The 13,061-nt window shown below is 37.4% G+C and overlaps 1 protein-coding gene and 2 non-coding genes across 3 annotated transcripts; all 3 read left to right on the top strand.

The window, feature by feature from the left end:
• The first annotated feature begins 4,757 nt into the window (after positions 1–4,757).
• Positions 4,758–11,594, top strand: tmem132a (transmembrane protein 132A). The gene is made up of 11 exons (XM_058382293.1): positions 4,758–5,017; positions 5,655–5,869; positions 5,970–6,179; positions 7,066–7,568; positions 7,669–7,821; positions 8,043–8,238; positions 8,508–8,651; positions 8,784–8,986; positions 9,521–9,740; positions 9,886–10,077; positions 10,374–11,594. The coding sequence occupies exons 1-11, from the start codon at positions 4,933–4,935 to the stop codon at positions 11,139–11,141; spliced, it is 2,889 nt and encodes a 962-aa protein (XP_058238276.1). The 5' UTR covers positions 4,758–4,932; the 3' UTR covers positions 11,142–11,594.
• A 299-nt stretch (positions 11,595–11,893) lies between these two features.
• Positions 11,894–11,965, top strand: trnae-cuc (transfer RNA glutamic acid (anticodon CUC)). The gene has a single exon. It is a non-coding gene; the product is annotated as a tRNA-Glu (tRNA).
• A 310-nt stretch (positions 11,966–12,275) lies between these two features.
• On the top strand, positions 12,276–12,347 carry trnam-cau (transfer RNA methionine (anticodon CAU)). The gene has a single exon. It is a non-coding gene; the product is annotated as a tRNA-Met (tRNA).
• Positions 12,348–13,061: the final 714 nt, after the last annotated feature.

The raw sequence follows: 13,061 nt of genomic DNA, 5'->3' as shown, positions 1-13,061 counted from the left end.
ACGTTTAAGACTAATGCACTTGTGAGAGAGACGTGCTTATTTAAAAATGATTAGATAATTGTAAGGGTAATGTATGTGCTTCAGCATCTTTCTTATGTATCTGTTTATATGTGTATTATATCATGTGCATTGTTCACACAGTGATGCAGATACACATAAGCAGCTGACGTGTATGTGAATGAAGTAAACAGGCACAGGAAGGCAGTCTACACTGTGAGAGCTGCAATTTAAAGCAAAAGTGTGGTGCTTCATTCCTAATTAGGGTCACTGGGATCTGATGGAGCCTATCCCAGCACACATTGGGTGAAACCCTGGACAGGTTGCAGTCCATCACAGGGCCACAACCACCCACATAGCAGACGGGTCTGGGCCAGATCTGGCATTAAGCCAGCACTGCTGGCTGAGTTATGGCATGGCAAGTGGTATGTCACCCAGATGCGGACCAGGTCTGGCAGTGATGGCCCTGTTTATATGATGGCATGACAGATGTGGCCCAGTAATGGTTTGGTTTATGTGGTGTGGCCCAGTGCTGGCCCTGTGCTGGCCCACGTCTGGCTCACCTCTTGGAAACCAGACGTGGGCCACCAAAGGGCCTTCATTCTTTGTGGTATGAGGGCCGAGTGTAAGTGCACTGTGTGGGCTAGATCTGGGCCAGACCTATTTTGCTATCTGGGCATAGAGACAGACAACCACACACACACTCACTCCTATGGGCAATTTAGAATTACCAATCAACCTAATGTATATGTTTTTGGACTGTGGGAGGAGTACCCGGAGTAAACCCACGCAGGCACGGGGAGAACATGCAAACCCCACACAGAAAGGCCCCTGCCTGTTCGAACCTGGGATTCAAACCCAGCACCTTCTTGCTGTGAGGCAACAGTTCTCCCCCCGCTATATTATTATTATTATTATTATTATTATTATTATTATTATTATTATTATTATTATTATTATTATTATTATTATTATAGCTAACAAAAACATAAGACAAGTAAACAAAAAGGCTGTTGAAGGCAAATGACTCTGATATGCTCCTATTTCAAAGCAATTAGGAAACTGGAGAATATAGAAGTTGTGTGACTAAAATAACATAAAAAAAACTGTAAAGCATGAAGAATGATGTTATAATATGTGTAGATATAATCACAATTTATTAGTTATAATTTCATAATAAATTGTAGTATCTCCAGCTTCCTGTAATTTATTTGAAATTGGATAGTGCAATTAAAATAATTTCTATATGCCTGTACAACCGCAATTATATTGTCGCGAACAATATATCTTTGTTTTATAATACTAGTGCACCTATAAGACATAATTTGTGTCAGTGTGTAGGAGAGGGGGCGAGTGGGTGGTTGGATAAGTGCCATCTCTTCCTCATCCTCAGGTCAGAAAAGCGGATTATCTCTATAGTTTGAATGAGGTTGCAGCTGAGCACAATGACAGCTGACAACAGATTACACGTAGAGATTAACACAGTGAACAAATTCCTCCACAGCCATCCATCGTCCATTCCTTCCAAACATGTACTGCAACTCGATTATGAATTGTTAGCATAAAGTAGTTTGTATGCTTTTATGCTTTAATTATTTAAATATGTCATGTTCATTTGTGTACTTGACCGAAGTTTTTTTATAGATCAAAAAAGGTGTATTGTGCAGTTTTATTTAAACAGCATCAAAGACACAGAAATACAGTACATATGAGTGAAGGAGTAAGCAGCAGACATCTGTGTTTATCAGTGTGTTGGTGTGTGTGTGTGTGTGGGAGAATGATAGTCTGACATCCTGAGTGTGTAGATGCTTTGTGTGGTTTAATGCTATAGGTTTATGCTAAGCTCTTTGTCTCTAATCTCTTTCTATTTTATCAGTGAGCTGAAGTGAATCTGATAAAGGGATATTCTGAGCTCCTCTTTGGTAACCCGTTGCTTAAGGCCGATGTTCATAAGGCTACAGAAAGTAAGATGAAACTGTATGACCATTATTCATACATAAATAAAATAAAGCAGACTCCAGAGTTCATGAAAAATATCAAGTAAAAAAACCCTTATAAATGTTAATTAATGCTTAGGTCAGGAATAATTAAAGGCTTATATTGGCAATAATGTTGCAATAGGTAAAGAAAAAGGGCTTATACAGGGCTAATGTGAAGGGTTACTGCATTGCTCATGACAGTTGGCGCCCACTAGAAATAGGTTTATAACATGTCATAACCTATTTAGGTCACATGTAGGCCTATGAACGCTGCACTTAGTGAAACGTTATTGACATATTCAAACCTGTAATCATGAGATTTTTAAGAAAAAAAGAGGGTATTTAGTGAATATTTAAATTATTGCACACACTATATCAAGACAAGTCAAGAAGCTTTTATTGTCATTTCAACCATATATAACTGACTCAGTGAAATTAAACAACGTTATATTGGATTAAATATATATGTGGCTTTAATGCAAAAATGGCTTTAATACATCTTTAACTTGACTTTAGTACTACTTCTGTACTTTAGTACTCTCATACTTGCCTGTATTATAATATTTAAAGCTTAAAATGCTCAATTTAATTGATGTCTCTCTTTGTACATTTACAGTGGTGATAAATAAGTATTTAGACACGTTTCTTTTTTTTTTTTTAATTTAGTATTCCAGTTTACACACCTAATATAGTCAGATTTTTTTAACTTTTAAATATAAGATAGACATAAACAAATATATATATATATTATTTTAAAAACCAAATCAATATGGGAACAGGTATTCACACACCACAAAGTAACAACATTAGTACCTTGTTTGAAGTTTCAGCTTTGAGGCATCTACATAACAACGGTGGTTGGACTTGTTCCAAATCATCTTCAATTGCCAAAGGTTACAAGGATCCTTCTGATAGATTTTCACTTTCAAAATTCTTTATAAAGTTAGATAATTGACAAAATGTTATTTTTTGTATCATCTGACCAAAGTATACTGATCCAGAAGATTTCTGATTTGTCTGAATGCTTTAAGATATGCATGCTGTTGCTTCTGTTTCAGCAGAGGAGTTTTGCGTGGGTTGCAAAAAACCAAGATGATGTTATTGTGCAGATCATTGGGTATTGTGCTCTATGTGACCGTTTATACGGCTGTTTTCAGGTAGTCCTGCAACACTTTTTCACTGACTGCTGTTTTTTTCTTATTGATAGCCTAAGAGCATGTTGTAAATTCTTGTGTGGTGCACCTGTGCAGGGATGATTTATCTTGGTTCCATGAGCTTTATAGTATATATATGATACATATTATAAATGGTCTTCAGTGTTGTAAGTGTTGTTTAATAATATTTTACTGGAGAATTTCAGGAAGCTCCTTCACCTTCACAGTAATACTACATTTACACACATTATATATTTATAATATATATATATATATATATATATATATATATATATATATATATATATATATATATATAGATCACTTGTATATTTCAGCTTGATTTTAGCTATAGAGGAAGACTCCATCAGCCAATCCATCTTGTGGGAGATGGTCCAGGAAGCATGGGGTGAAATCTTATCAGATTATCTTGAAAAACTGACAGCTAGAATGCCCAGGCTGTAATTGCTGCAAAAGGTGTTTTCTTTGATGAAGGCAAAGTTTGAAGACAGATTACAGATTAGGTGTAACTTTATGTCCACTGACAGGTGAAGTGAGCAACATAAATATGCTATATTCAACCCTAACCCTAACCCTAACCCTGGGCAGCAAGTGAACATTTTGTCCTCAAAGTTGATGTGTTAGAAGCAAGAAAAATGGGCAAGCGTAAGGATTTGAGTGAGTTTAACAAGGGACAAATTGTGATGGCTAGACAACTTGATCAGAGCATCTCCAAAACTGCAGCTCTTGTGGAGTGTTCCCGGTCCACAGTGGTTAGAATCTATCAAAAGTATCCTTTAAGTCCTATAAGTCCTTTAAGTCCAGTAATTTACAGGACCTAATGGATCTGCTTCTAACACCTTGGTGCCAGATACCACAACACACCTTCAGGGATCTAGTTGAGTCCATGCGTCAATGGGTCAGGGCTGTTTCGGCAGCAAAAGGGGGATGAACACAATATTAGGTATAATGTTATGGCTGCTATATATAATTCTTATTTCCACTCACTGTAAATCACATAATCACAACACATATGTAAGCTAAAAATTTCAGATTTAATAATCTTTACTCTGTAGGAGCCACCATTTCCTTGACTAGACTACATCCTTGCAAATACAATAAACTCAAAACCGAGATGAAAATAGAAAGCGAGGGATGACAGTGAATTGGAACAGAGAGAAAGAGAGAGGATTATTTCCCGTTTTAAATAAATAAATCTGCATTGTGCGGGTGAGATAGGGATTGAGAGAGAGAGAGAGAGAGAGAGACTGGAGGAGTGAAAACAGTTAGAAGGTAACAGTCCAGGCACAACGGCTACAAATCAATGAAAATAAGAAAGACAAAAACTTAAATCACTGTACAAGTAAATGGAGAGAACCGATTCCAAAATCACTTTCAACAAAACTATACATTTAGGAAGCACTAGCAAAAACTGGCAGCTGTTTAACACCGTATTATATTTAGAGACAATAATGAAATAAATTCCACAGAGAAAATGTCTTTAAATTAGTCAAGATGCCTGAAGAGAGAGACCAAAATTCTTTGTTCTGTTTCACAAGCTGGAAACACCAAACATAAAAGGTAAGAAAAAATGAATTCTTAACTTCTACAGCCAGAGTAAATAGCTTAGAATAGCTCACTATTGTGGTTCTTTATCACTTTTTTGCAATGTAATTACCAAATATTTGTGATTATATGTGAATACTTTTGCTGCAAACCTAAATTCAGGAATGTATGACATGTAGTATTTTACAAATACGTTTGGACTGGGAGAATGATATTTTCTGTGTTTTAGGGATGAAATGATGGTAGCGGTCGGAATCTTTGGAGCGCTTTGTAGCTCTCTGACCATTAAACTGATAATCCTCTGCTGCTTTGTGGTGCTCTGTAAGTTGTTTATGTATTTGCACATAACGACCACATTTGCTTCATCTAATGTTGTAATTGTCAGCTTCTGCTCAATTAAAGAATCCTAGTTTACCATGAGGCACACTGATATATGCAGGAAATTAATTGTTTTGACAAAATCCTTCTGTTTGTCATGGTGTCCACAATGCATTTGATATATTACTTCCCTTTATGTACATTCTTGCGTCTAGCATCTGTTCTCCTTTCCATTCTCACTAAAGGACTCATCTCAGGCTGTGTTTGGTTTCTCAAAGCCATAATTAGGTTTAGACTGGTTTTAAAAAGGTTTAACATTTAGATTAAAACTTATTTGAAGCATTTTAAATCAGTGTCATTCAAAACAAAAAATCTTTGGTGCATTTTAACATTTAAAGTTAACATGTAATAATTCTGTTTCTACTTGTGAGGTATAATCCATGTACTACTGACATTGTTAATGTCATTACTCATGGATGCATAGATAGATAGATAGATAGATAGATAGATAGATAGATAGATAGATAGATAGATAGATAGATAGATAGATAGATAGATAGATAGATAGATAGATAGATAGATAGATAATATGAGTTACATAATATGTATAACCTTTCTATTCTCTCCACCTCCCTAAAAGCCCATACCCAGCCTCCACCCTCTCTCTCCCTTCCAGTCCAAATCTCTGTCCTTCCCCCATGGCACTCTCTCACCGTGTCTCAGGCTGAGCTGAGCCTCCTCTTTACCAACTCCAGCCCTTTCTCCTTTACACAGTCTCTACTGCTCATGCATCCTATAGGAATTAACTCTAAACCTGTCCTCCATGCTACTTTTGGTTCTTACTCTGTGACTCAGGTACATTTCCAATATTCAAATATAATTCATTTCAGTCTTTTGGATTTGAAAGAAGTATTTATCCAACACTTAGTATTCTTCTGTTTTTCTATTTTTCCAGCTTGTTTCCGAACCTTTAGCTCAGTTTTCTGTACCTCTTGTCGCATATCTGCTTTCCAAAGCAGTTGACCAAAAATGGGAGGATGAAGGAGGGGAAGTTTTTACAGTCAGAGTGTTGTTCCACATGAAAGGTGACTCAAGCAAAAGAACATGTGCAACGCTTCATGCTTTCAAACAGACAGAGGAGCAGAAAGCATCCTGCATTGCCCAGGTATTGCCGTAAATTTGCAGGGCAAGCTTTATATACATATTATATATGTATATTGTTTGCTTACAAACTGATATTAGCAGTTTTTATACATAATGCAGGGGTTTCCAATCTTATTAAGAAAGGGTTAGTGTGGGTGCAGGTTTTCATGTTAATTGAGCAGGAGCCACACCTAATTCCACCTGTTTAATCAGTTGAGCTTGGCTTCTATAGACTCAGGTGTGTCTTCTGCATGGTTGGATTAACAATGAATTTTGTGATTACCTTTTGTTTCTCAGTGTTTCAGTGTTGGCACTGTCAGTTTTTATTCTTAATGATCATAAACTTCGCTTTCAATTTTTCATTGATTTATATTTAAACAACTGATTTTGTAAGTTTAATAAATCCACCATTGAGATGAAAAGTATTCTGAAAGTGTTCCCCTTTCTAAGATTATGTCTCTAGCACTGTAGCTAGTCTTTAGTTCTACCCTCAGCTAAATACTGTACGCAAATGCATGATGTATATAAGCCAGAGTCAATGAATGATGGACAGTTTTATTCATAAAATAAAAATTGTAATTAAAAAAGAAAAGGTAGCTAAACTTTTTTCAAGTACTCAGGTTGGTCCAATTACTTTTCTGAGCCTGCATAAGGCCCACAGTCTTCCAGTAGATGAGCCCTGCTTTAAAGCATTGCAGGATTCCACTGTTATAGAGAGCCAGTTATCATATCATGCATTTATAGTGCATTTATATAACTTGTTATTCAACCAATAAACAAGCTGTTTGGCCAAACTCTTCTTGCAACACTGATGTCCTCAGATTGTTTGATGTATTGATTTGTGTTTTTTTTTACTAGTATTATTTTTCTTTTCCAATATCTGTCTCTTGCAACATGTTCATCGAAAGCCTCCTCTAGGGCTATGTGTGGTCACCATGACTTTACCCAAAGACTGGTTTAAGCCTGATCAGACTGCTCAGTTATACCAGAGCCAAAGATTCAGACAACACCATCCATACAGACTCCGGTCCCATAACCACAGCCCATGGAGAAAGAACTTCCCAGCATCTCTCAGGGCCAAACCTGGTTTTCAAAGTGATATGATACAGCTCTACTACTCTTCCATCGGCAGTGTCACCAACCATAAGATATCACCTCCAAGATGTGTGGCAGACAAGCAGTCACAGAGAAATCTATACTACATTGGATCTGTGGATCTTCCAGATAAAGAAACCAAAAGTAATAAACAAATGCAAGGTTTTTCTTGCTCCAGTGAGCTTGAACAGGATGAGCAATGGCTGAATTCAGATGTACTGATTTACCATAACAAGGGGCCTGTGCGAGCTGGACAACCAGTTGGAGTCTCATTAAACATAAGGGCAAATTTTAGTGGAGATTTCTTCATTGTGAAGTATGATTTATTTTATTTTTTTTTAGAATCACACATATTTGATTCATTACAAGTGGATCTTTACAGTTAATGCTGCAATTATTTAATGCTGCAATTATAGGCTTAAAGTGAAGAAAGGGTTACTGTCATTACAAGCCCATCCTAACAAAAACTCTCACCTGTGGGCTGTTAAAGTGGAGAAGACCTCAGGCGCCAAACATGATACAATTTCAATAAGCTCTCAGAGAACTGGTACTGTTCTAGAGAGAAGTGGGTAAGTTTCAAAGCTTCTTATAACATAATAGTGTGAGTCTGTAATATGTATTTCCAGTATATTATGTTGGTCTTTGACCGCATTATTTCTCAGTATAGTTCTGTGCAGTATTTCTGTGTTTACTGATTTAAAAGTTTATAATTTAGACAAAGAAAAAATATTTATTAAATCTCAAACTATTCCATATATTTATTCATGTCTCTTTCCATCATCTTGCACAGCACCTCGGCTCTGCAACTGGTGGCCTGTTTCTTATTTGAGGGCTTACACAGGAACTTTGGTGTTGCAATGACAATTCCAGTAAACTGGTGGGTGGAGGACAGCATGCGCAATGAGCCAGTTTCTTCACATGGGACAATAACAACTTTCTTCTCCTTTTCGGACAGAGATATAGTGGGCATTGCTCCCATCACAGTGGTAAATCATTAATGTAGCATAAATTACAGCTAGGTACACACATTAAACATCCTCAAAGTAGGGGAGGTTTATTCCATTTTCTCCTAAAAAAAACTTTTCTTTTGTCTTTTATAAGGCTGGGAAGCTAAGGATTGTCAGTGGTTAAGGGCATATAAAGTCCATTTGGACATACATGTGATTTTGGGCTTCATATATAAACTTAACCTGAACTGATCTTTGTTTCTGAAATGCATTAACCGTTGTACTCTTTATTTTTCATACATTAATAGAGCAACACAATTATGAACACAGCCATCTTGTCTAGCCAACCAGTTTCTCTTCCAGTCTTAGTACTAGCGGTTGGGCAGGACGGCACAGTATCAGATATTACTGCGGCAGTAAATTGTCAATCAACCAATGAAGACATTGTTAAGGTAAAGTTTACATTTGAAGAGCACATACAGACACAAATAATTATCTGTGTGGCTACATTCGCTGTAGGGTGTATTTATACATGCTATATGATTTAAATATGCTGATATCCTGGAGGTGCTCATTTTTTGCAGGTATCAAGTGATTGCTCTGCTGCTTATGTTGATGGAAGTGAATCTGGCGTGGGCAGTACCTGTGTAGAGGTGGTGTTTTCTCTGGGCAAACTCAGAGGGTCTTTATGCCTGGCTGTTTGGACTCCAGTAGTTCCTCTCCGTATCTCTCTCTCTGACGCTGTCCTGAGCCCCATTGAGGGCTGGAGCTACTACACAGACAGCAGGCATGCATCAATCCTTGGAATACAATTAAAAGAAATATTTAATTTTAGAATTAATGAATAATAGTTTTTAAACATCCACCAGTAAATATAAATCAGCAAAGTTTGTTGTTGCTATGGTTGGATTATTGGTATTAATTACAGATCATTTATGGCTTTAATTTCCAAATGACTTCTGTTGTCTAGCGAGTTCAATCTGGGGTATAAATTTGTGGCATGGTGACACAGTCCCATATGTGCACTGTGTTGAAGCCAGTGCTTCTTCAGTGCTCTCTGGATCCACATCGACCCTGACAGGATAAAACAGTTACTGAATGTGAATGAATAAATGGATGGATAGATGGATGGATGAATTAATAAGATGTACAGTAGTTTGTGTGCCACTTAGTTCCACAGAATCAATTGGATCCAAACACCATTGTGGAACTAATGGGAAGGGATGTATTTAAAAAGTAAAATCTATCATTATACATTGTGAAATTGTATTCCTCTGTCTTTTTCTCTCTCCTCTTGTCTGCCCTTCTCTTTTTCTTTCAGATGCAATCCAGTTTATCAAAGGGCCACCATACAAATCCTTGCACAATTCAGTGCCCAGTCAACCCAGGGACAACTTACCTACATGCTTGGTTCACCTGACTGGTTTGTAGATGTAACAGACCTGGTTCGCGATTGCCTGAGGATAGACAACTCTCGTGTTGCAGCTCTTCATGAGCAAAATTATGTAATTGGATTAGAGGCTGGAGTTACTTCACTAAATGTTAGTATCTTAAAATACAGGTCTACTATAAAACATACAGACATTCTAATGACACCGTTATACCGTTTTGTGTAAACTCATTATTTAAATTTAATGTTGAATCCATTTTTACAACATTAACCTGAACTTTCTCCTTCTTTCTCAGCTGATATCTAGTCAGTGGGATGGTGTGCTTGGCACTGCTGATGTCATTGTGACCTCAGAACCTGTGGCCCCTGGTGACCTTTCTGTGCATTTAGTTGGTGGTCTTGGTCTTTCTTTCACCCCAAGCTCTTCAAATCCTTCTGTCATCACAGCAACTGTGATGTCTCATAACACACTCTATAACCATGGGCAAGTAAGTACTGATAGTTTCAGTTGTTTCCCTTGTACTGACAATTAAAAACTATTTAAAATATCTAGTAGCAGTAAGTGAAGGTTACAAGACTGAACTTATGTTAATCTTGAAGGCTAAGGTCTTCTTCAGAAAACACTGAATGTTATATAAATTCTCTTTGACAATCACCAGCACTACAACCACATGTTTAAAAAGTATTCATTACAAATCTTGACAGATTCTCTATAACTATAACTTTTCTCTCTCTCTTTTTGATTTCCTTTTGTTTCTTTTTCCACATTACCCTTGTCTCTCAGGAAGCTTCTTTTAGTGTTTGGCTACAATTTGGTGATGACACTGCTACTCTGCTTTCTGCATTTAGTGAAATCCCTTTCTCTCTACATTTATCCTCACTGGCTGAGTCTGTGGTTGCAATAACACCTGCCCCATCGCAGCGCGTCCTTGCACAAGGAGATGGCGGAGGGCCTCTTGTGAAAGCAGAGCTTCTGGTCTTTGCTTGTGAGCTTGTGTCTACCCACAATGAGATGGATGAGATCAAAAAGAGAGGTGGGACTCGGAAACTGGCGAAAGGATCAGGCTGGATAAGGGTGAACCTAGACGCAGACCTCTGGCCTCTAGAAAGTGAAGATTCCGACTTTAGGATAACTGATGTATCAGATACATTTGCAGAGTTAGACGCAAATGTGTATCGTAATTTCGAACAGGAGCAAGCAACCCAGTCCAGTAACTATGATGACAATACAAGCAATGACATGATTTCCTGGGATGACTTTGAGAAGGCAGGGTTGACACCCACCCAGGAAGAAGACGCAGTGGATTTTAATCCTGATGTAGAGAATGGTAGAGGGAACTTTGCAAATCGAGAGTTATTATTTGGAGTTGGAGCTGTCTTCTGTTTGCTATGTCTCTCTTCCCTTCTGTTCTTAGTCAATTTCATGCCATGTGTGATGAGGGAACTAGAAAAGAGACAAAGAAAAGGAATTAGGAAACAGACTGAGGGAGAAATCTTCACTCAGGAAGAGGAGAATGATGATAAGAAATCAGGGGAAGATGGGACATGGTAAGAAAAGATGATGACAGTGGAGCAAAAATGATTTTATAAGTAACCATCTTTCTGAGAACCACTTGTCCCTGTCTTTCTAAGACGAAATAAACATTTTTAGTTGTAAATTAGAATAATGTGCAATATTGTCTCGTCAGCAGTTTAACAGAAATACTAGAACAGACATCTTCTCTGATGTTTTCACACCAAACACCAAAATCATTTTACTCTTGTAAATGTTTGTAGGTTACATTTGTAGGTGACTTTATGCTTTGTAGGTTACTTTAAATGTGTATTTTACATTTTCATGTATAATAATGCAATAAGAAAATTTTGCTGCTTATGCTAATCGTAAACATTAATCTTTCCCCTGTTTTAATAATTTATTTTCGTGTGGACACTAATAAAGGAGAAGCTTGTCATTATTAGAGCCCTGACCTTTACATGCATTTTGGTTCAGTGAAGTGCCTACTCTGTATAGGACTAAAAAATAATATAGCTACATAATATTTATCGGGTTTCTTCTTAATTTTGTATGTTTATGTTTTTGTAAAAAGTGGCTTCTACATAAAAGCAGTGGGTTTTGTCGCCCCCTGGTGGGGAGTTCTGGTGTGTATTTAAATGCCTTTTCATGCCGTTAGAACTGGTTTCAGGCGCAGAAAATTAAATTTAAATTTAAATTACAAAAACGTTTTATAGTTACAAAGTTTGTAGTATAAAACAAACACAAAATATTAAACATGTATGTCCAGTTTTTGCTATATGGCTCAGTGCTCCCTGGTGGTCTAGTGGTTAGGATTCGGCGCTCTCACCGCCGCGGCCCGGGTTCGATTCCCGGTCAGGGAACAAGATCTTTTTTTTCCCCTCACAAAAACGGATAGTTTTCTGTAAACATTTTATTTGAAAATTATTTTGTTTGACTCGCGTTCGAGTAAATCTATACCTGTTACCATATTGTATTATAAAGAATCTATAGTGGATAACTCTCCCACTTTTATGAATCATTTTCTTTGACAACTTAAAGGCTACCAGGAAAGATTTGTGGTACGACTGTTTCAATAGTTACAATACTATAATACTACAACAAACTACTACTATAAACTACTACTATAGCTACTAAGCTGTTTATATGAACACATTTAAAACACAGGGCGCCAGCAGAGTGGCGCAGCGGAAGCGTGCTGGGCCCATAACCCAGAGGTCGATGGATCGAAACCATCCTCTGCTAAAGCTGTTACATTTTTCAACTCTGAATTTTTGCCTTTCATACGTCCATTAGTGACGCTGATGAGATGTACTGTAAATTGCGGAATGTATCCGTCTTTCCCAATTTTACAACGTTGGTCCTCTGGTTTCCCTGCTTTAAGCTCTTGCTTTGATGTTAGAAATTCAGAAACAGATGGCCACCGCGAGGCTCGAAACCTCGACTAAGAGATTAAAAGTCTCATGCGCTACTGACTGTATGTGGAAGCGGTGGCGTAGGTTAGTACTTAGTAAGGGTCACAGGATAGTCTTCCGGACAGAAAACTGTTTTGTTTTTGTTTTTTGGTAATATGACAAGCTTTTTTTTTTGTTTTATTTATTTATTTATTTTTAAAACGAGAAGTTGGTAAAGAACTTTTCTCGCTGAAGGATTAAGTGGAATTGGAACGGTGAAGTGGTTTGACGACTCCCATAGGGTTCCATAAGTTGCTTCAACCGTCAATCAGAAATCACACTTGAGCCAAATGTACACGTTTTACCATATTGTATGGTAAAGATTATATGGTGGATAACTCTCCCATTTTTATGAATCATTTTCTTTAACTACTTTGTGACATGTCTCTTTCTATATTTACAGTACTGGATGAATTGTTTGTAGGCACTGTTTGAACCACACCCGTATATACAGTGATCTACAAGGTGATAGCAGAGTGGCGCAGCGGAGGCGTGCTGGGCCCAT

The sequence above is a fragment of the Hemibagrus wyckioides genome, linkage group LG03, assembly GCF_019097595.1.
Source record: "Hemibagrus wyckioides isolate EC202008001 linkage group LG03, SWU_Hwy_1.0, whole genome shotgun sequence".
Taxonomy (NCBI): Eukaryota; Metazoa; Chordata; class Actinopteri; order Siluriformes; family Bagridae; genus Hemibagrus; species Hemibagrus wyckioides.
Note: the sequence above shows the minus strand (reverse complement) of the source record. Positions and strands in the feature narration are given on the sequence as shown.

Bases quoted from the DNA above. Each gene is read 5' to 3' on its own strand.
- tmem132a (XM_058382293.1), top strand. From the start codon at position 4,933: ATGATGGTAGCGGTCGGAATCTTTGGAGCGCTTTGTAGCTCTCTGACC. The intron at 8,239-8,507 runs GTAAATCATTAA...ATACATTAATAG, and splicing joins GCATTGCTCCCATCACAGTG to AGCAACACAATTATGAACAC. The intron at 8,987-9,520 runs GCATGCATCAAT...TTTTTCTTTCAG, and splicing joins AGCTACTACACAGACAGCAG to ATGCAATCCAGTTTATCAAA.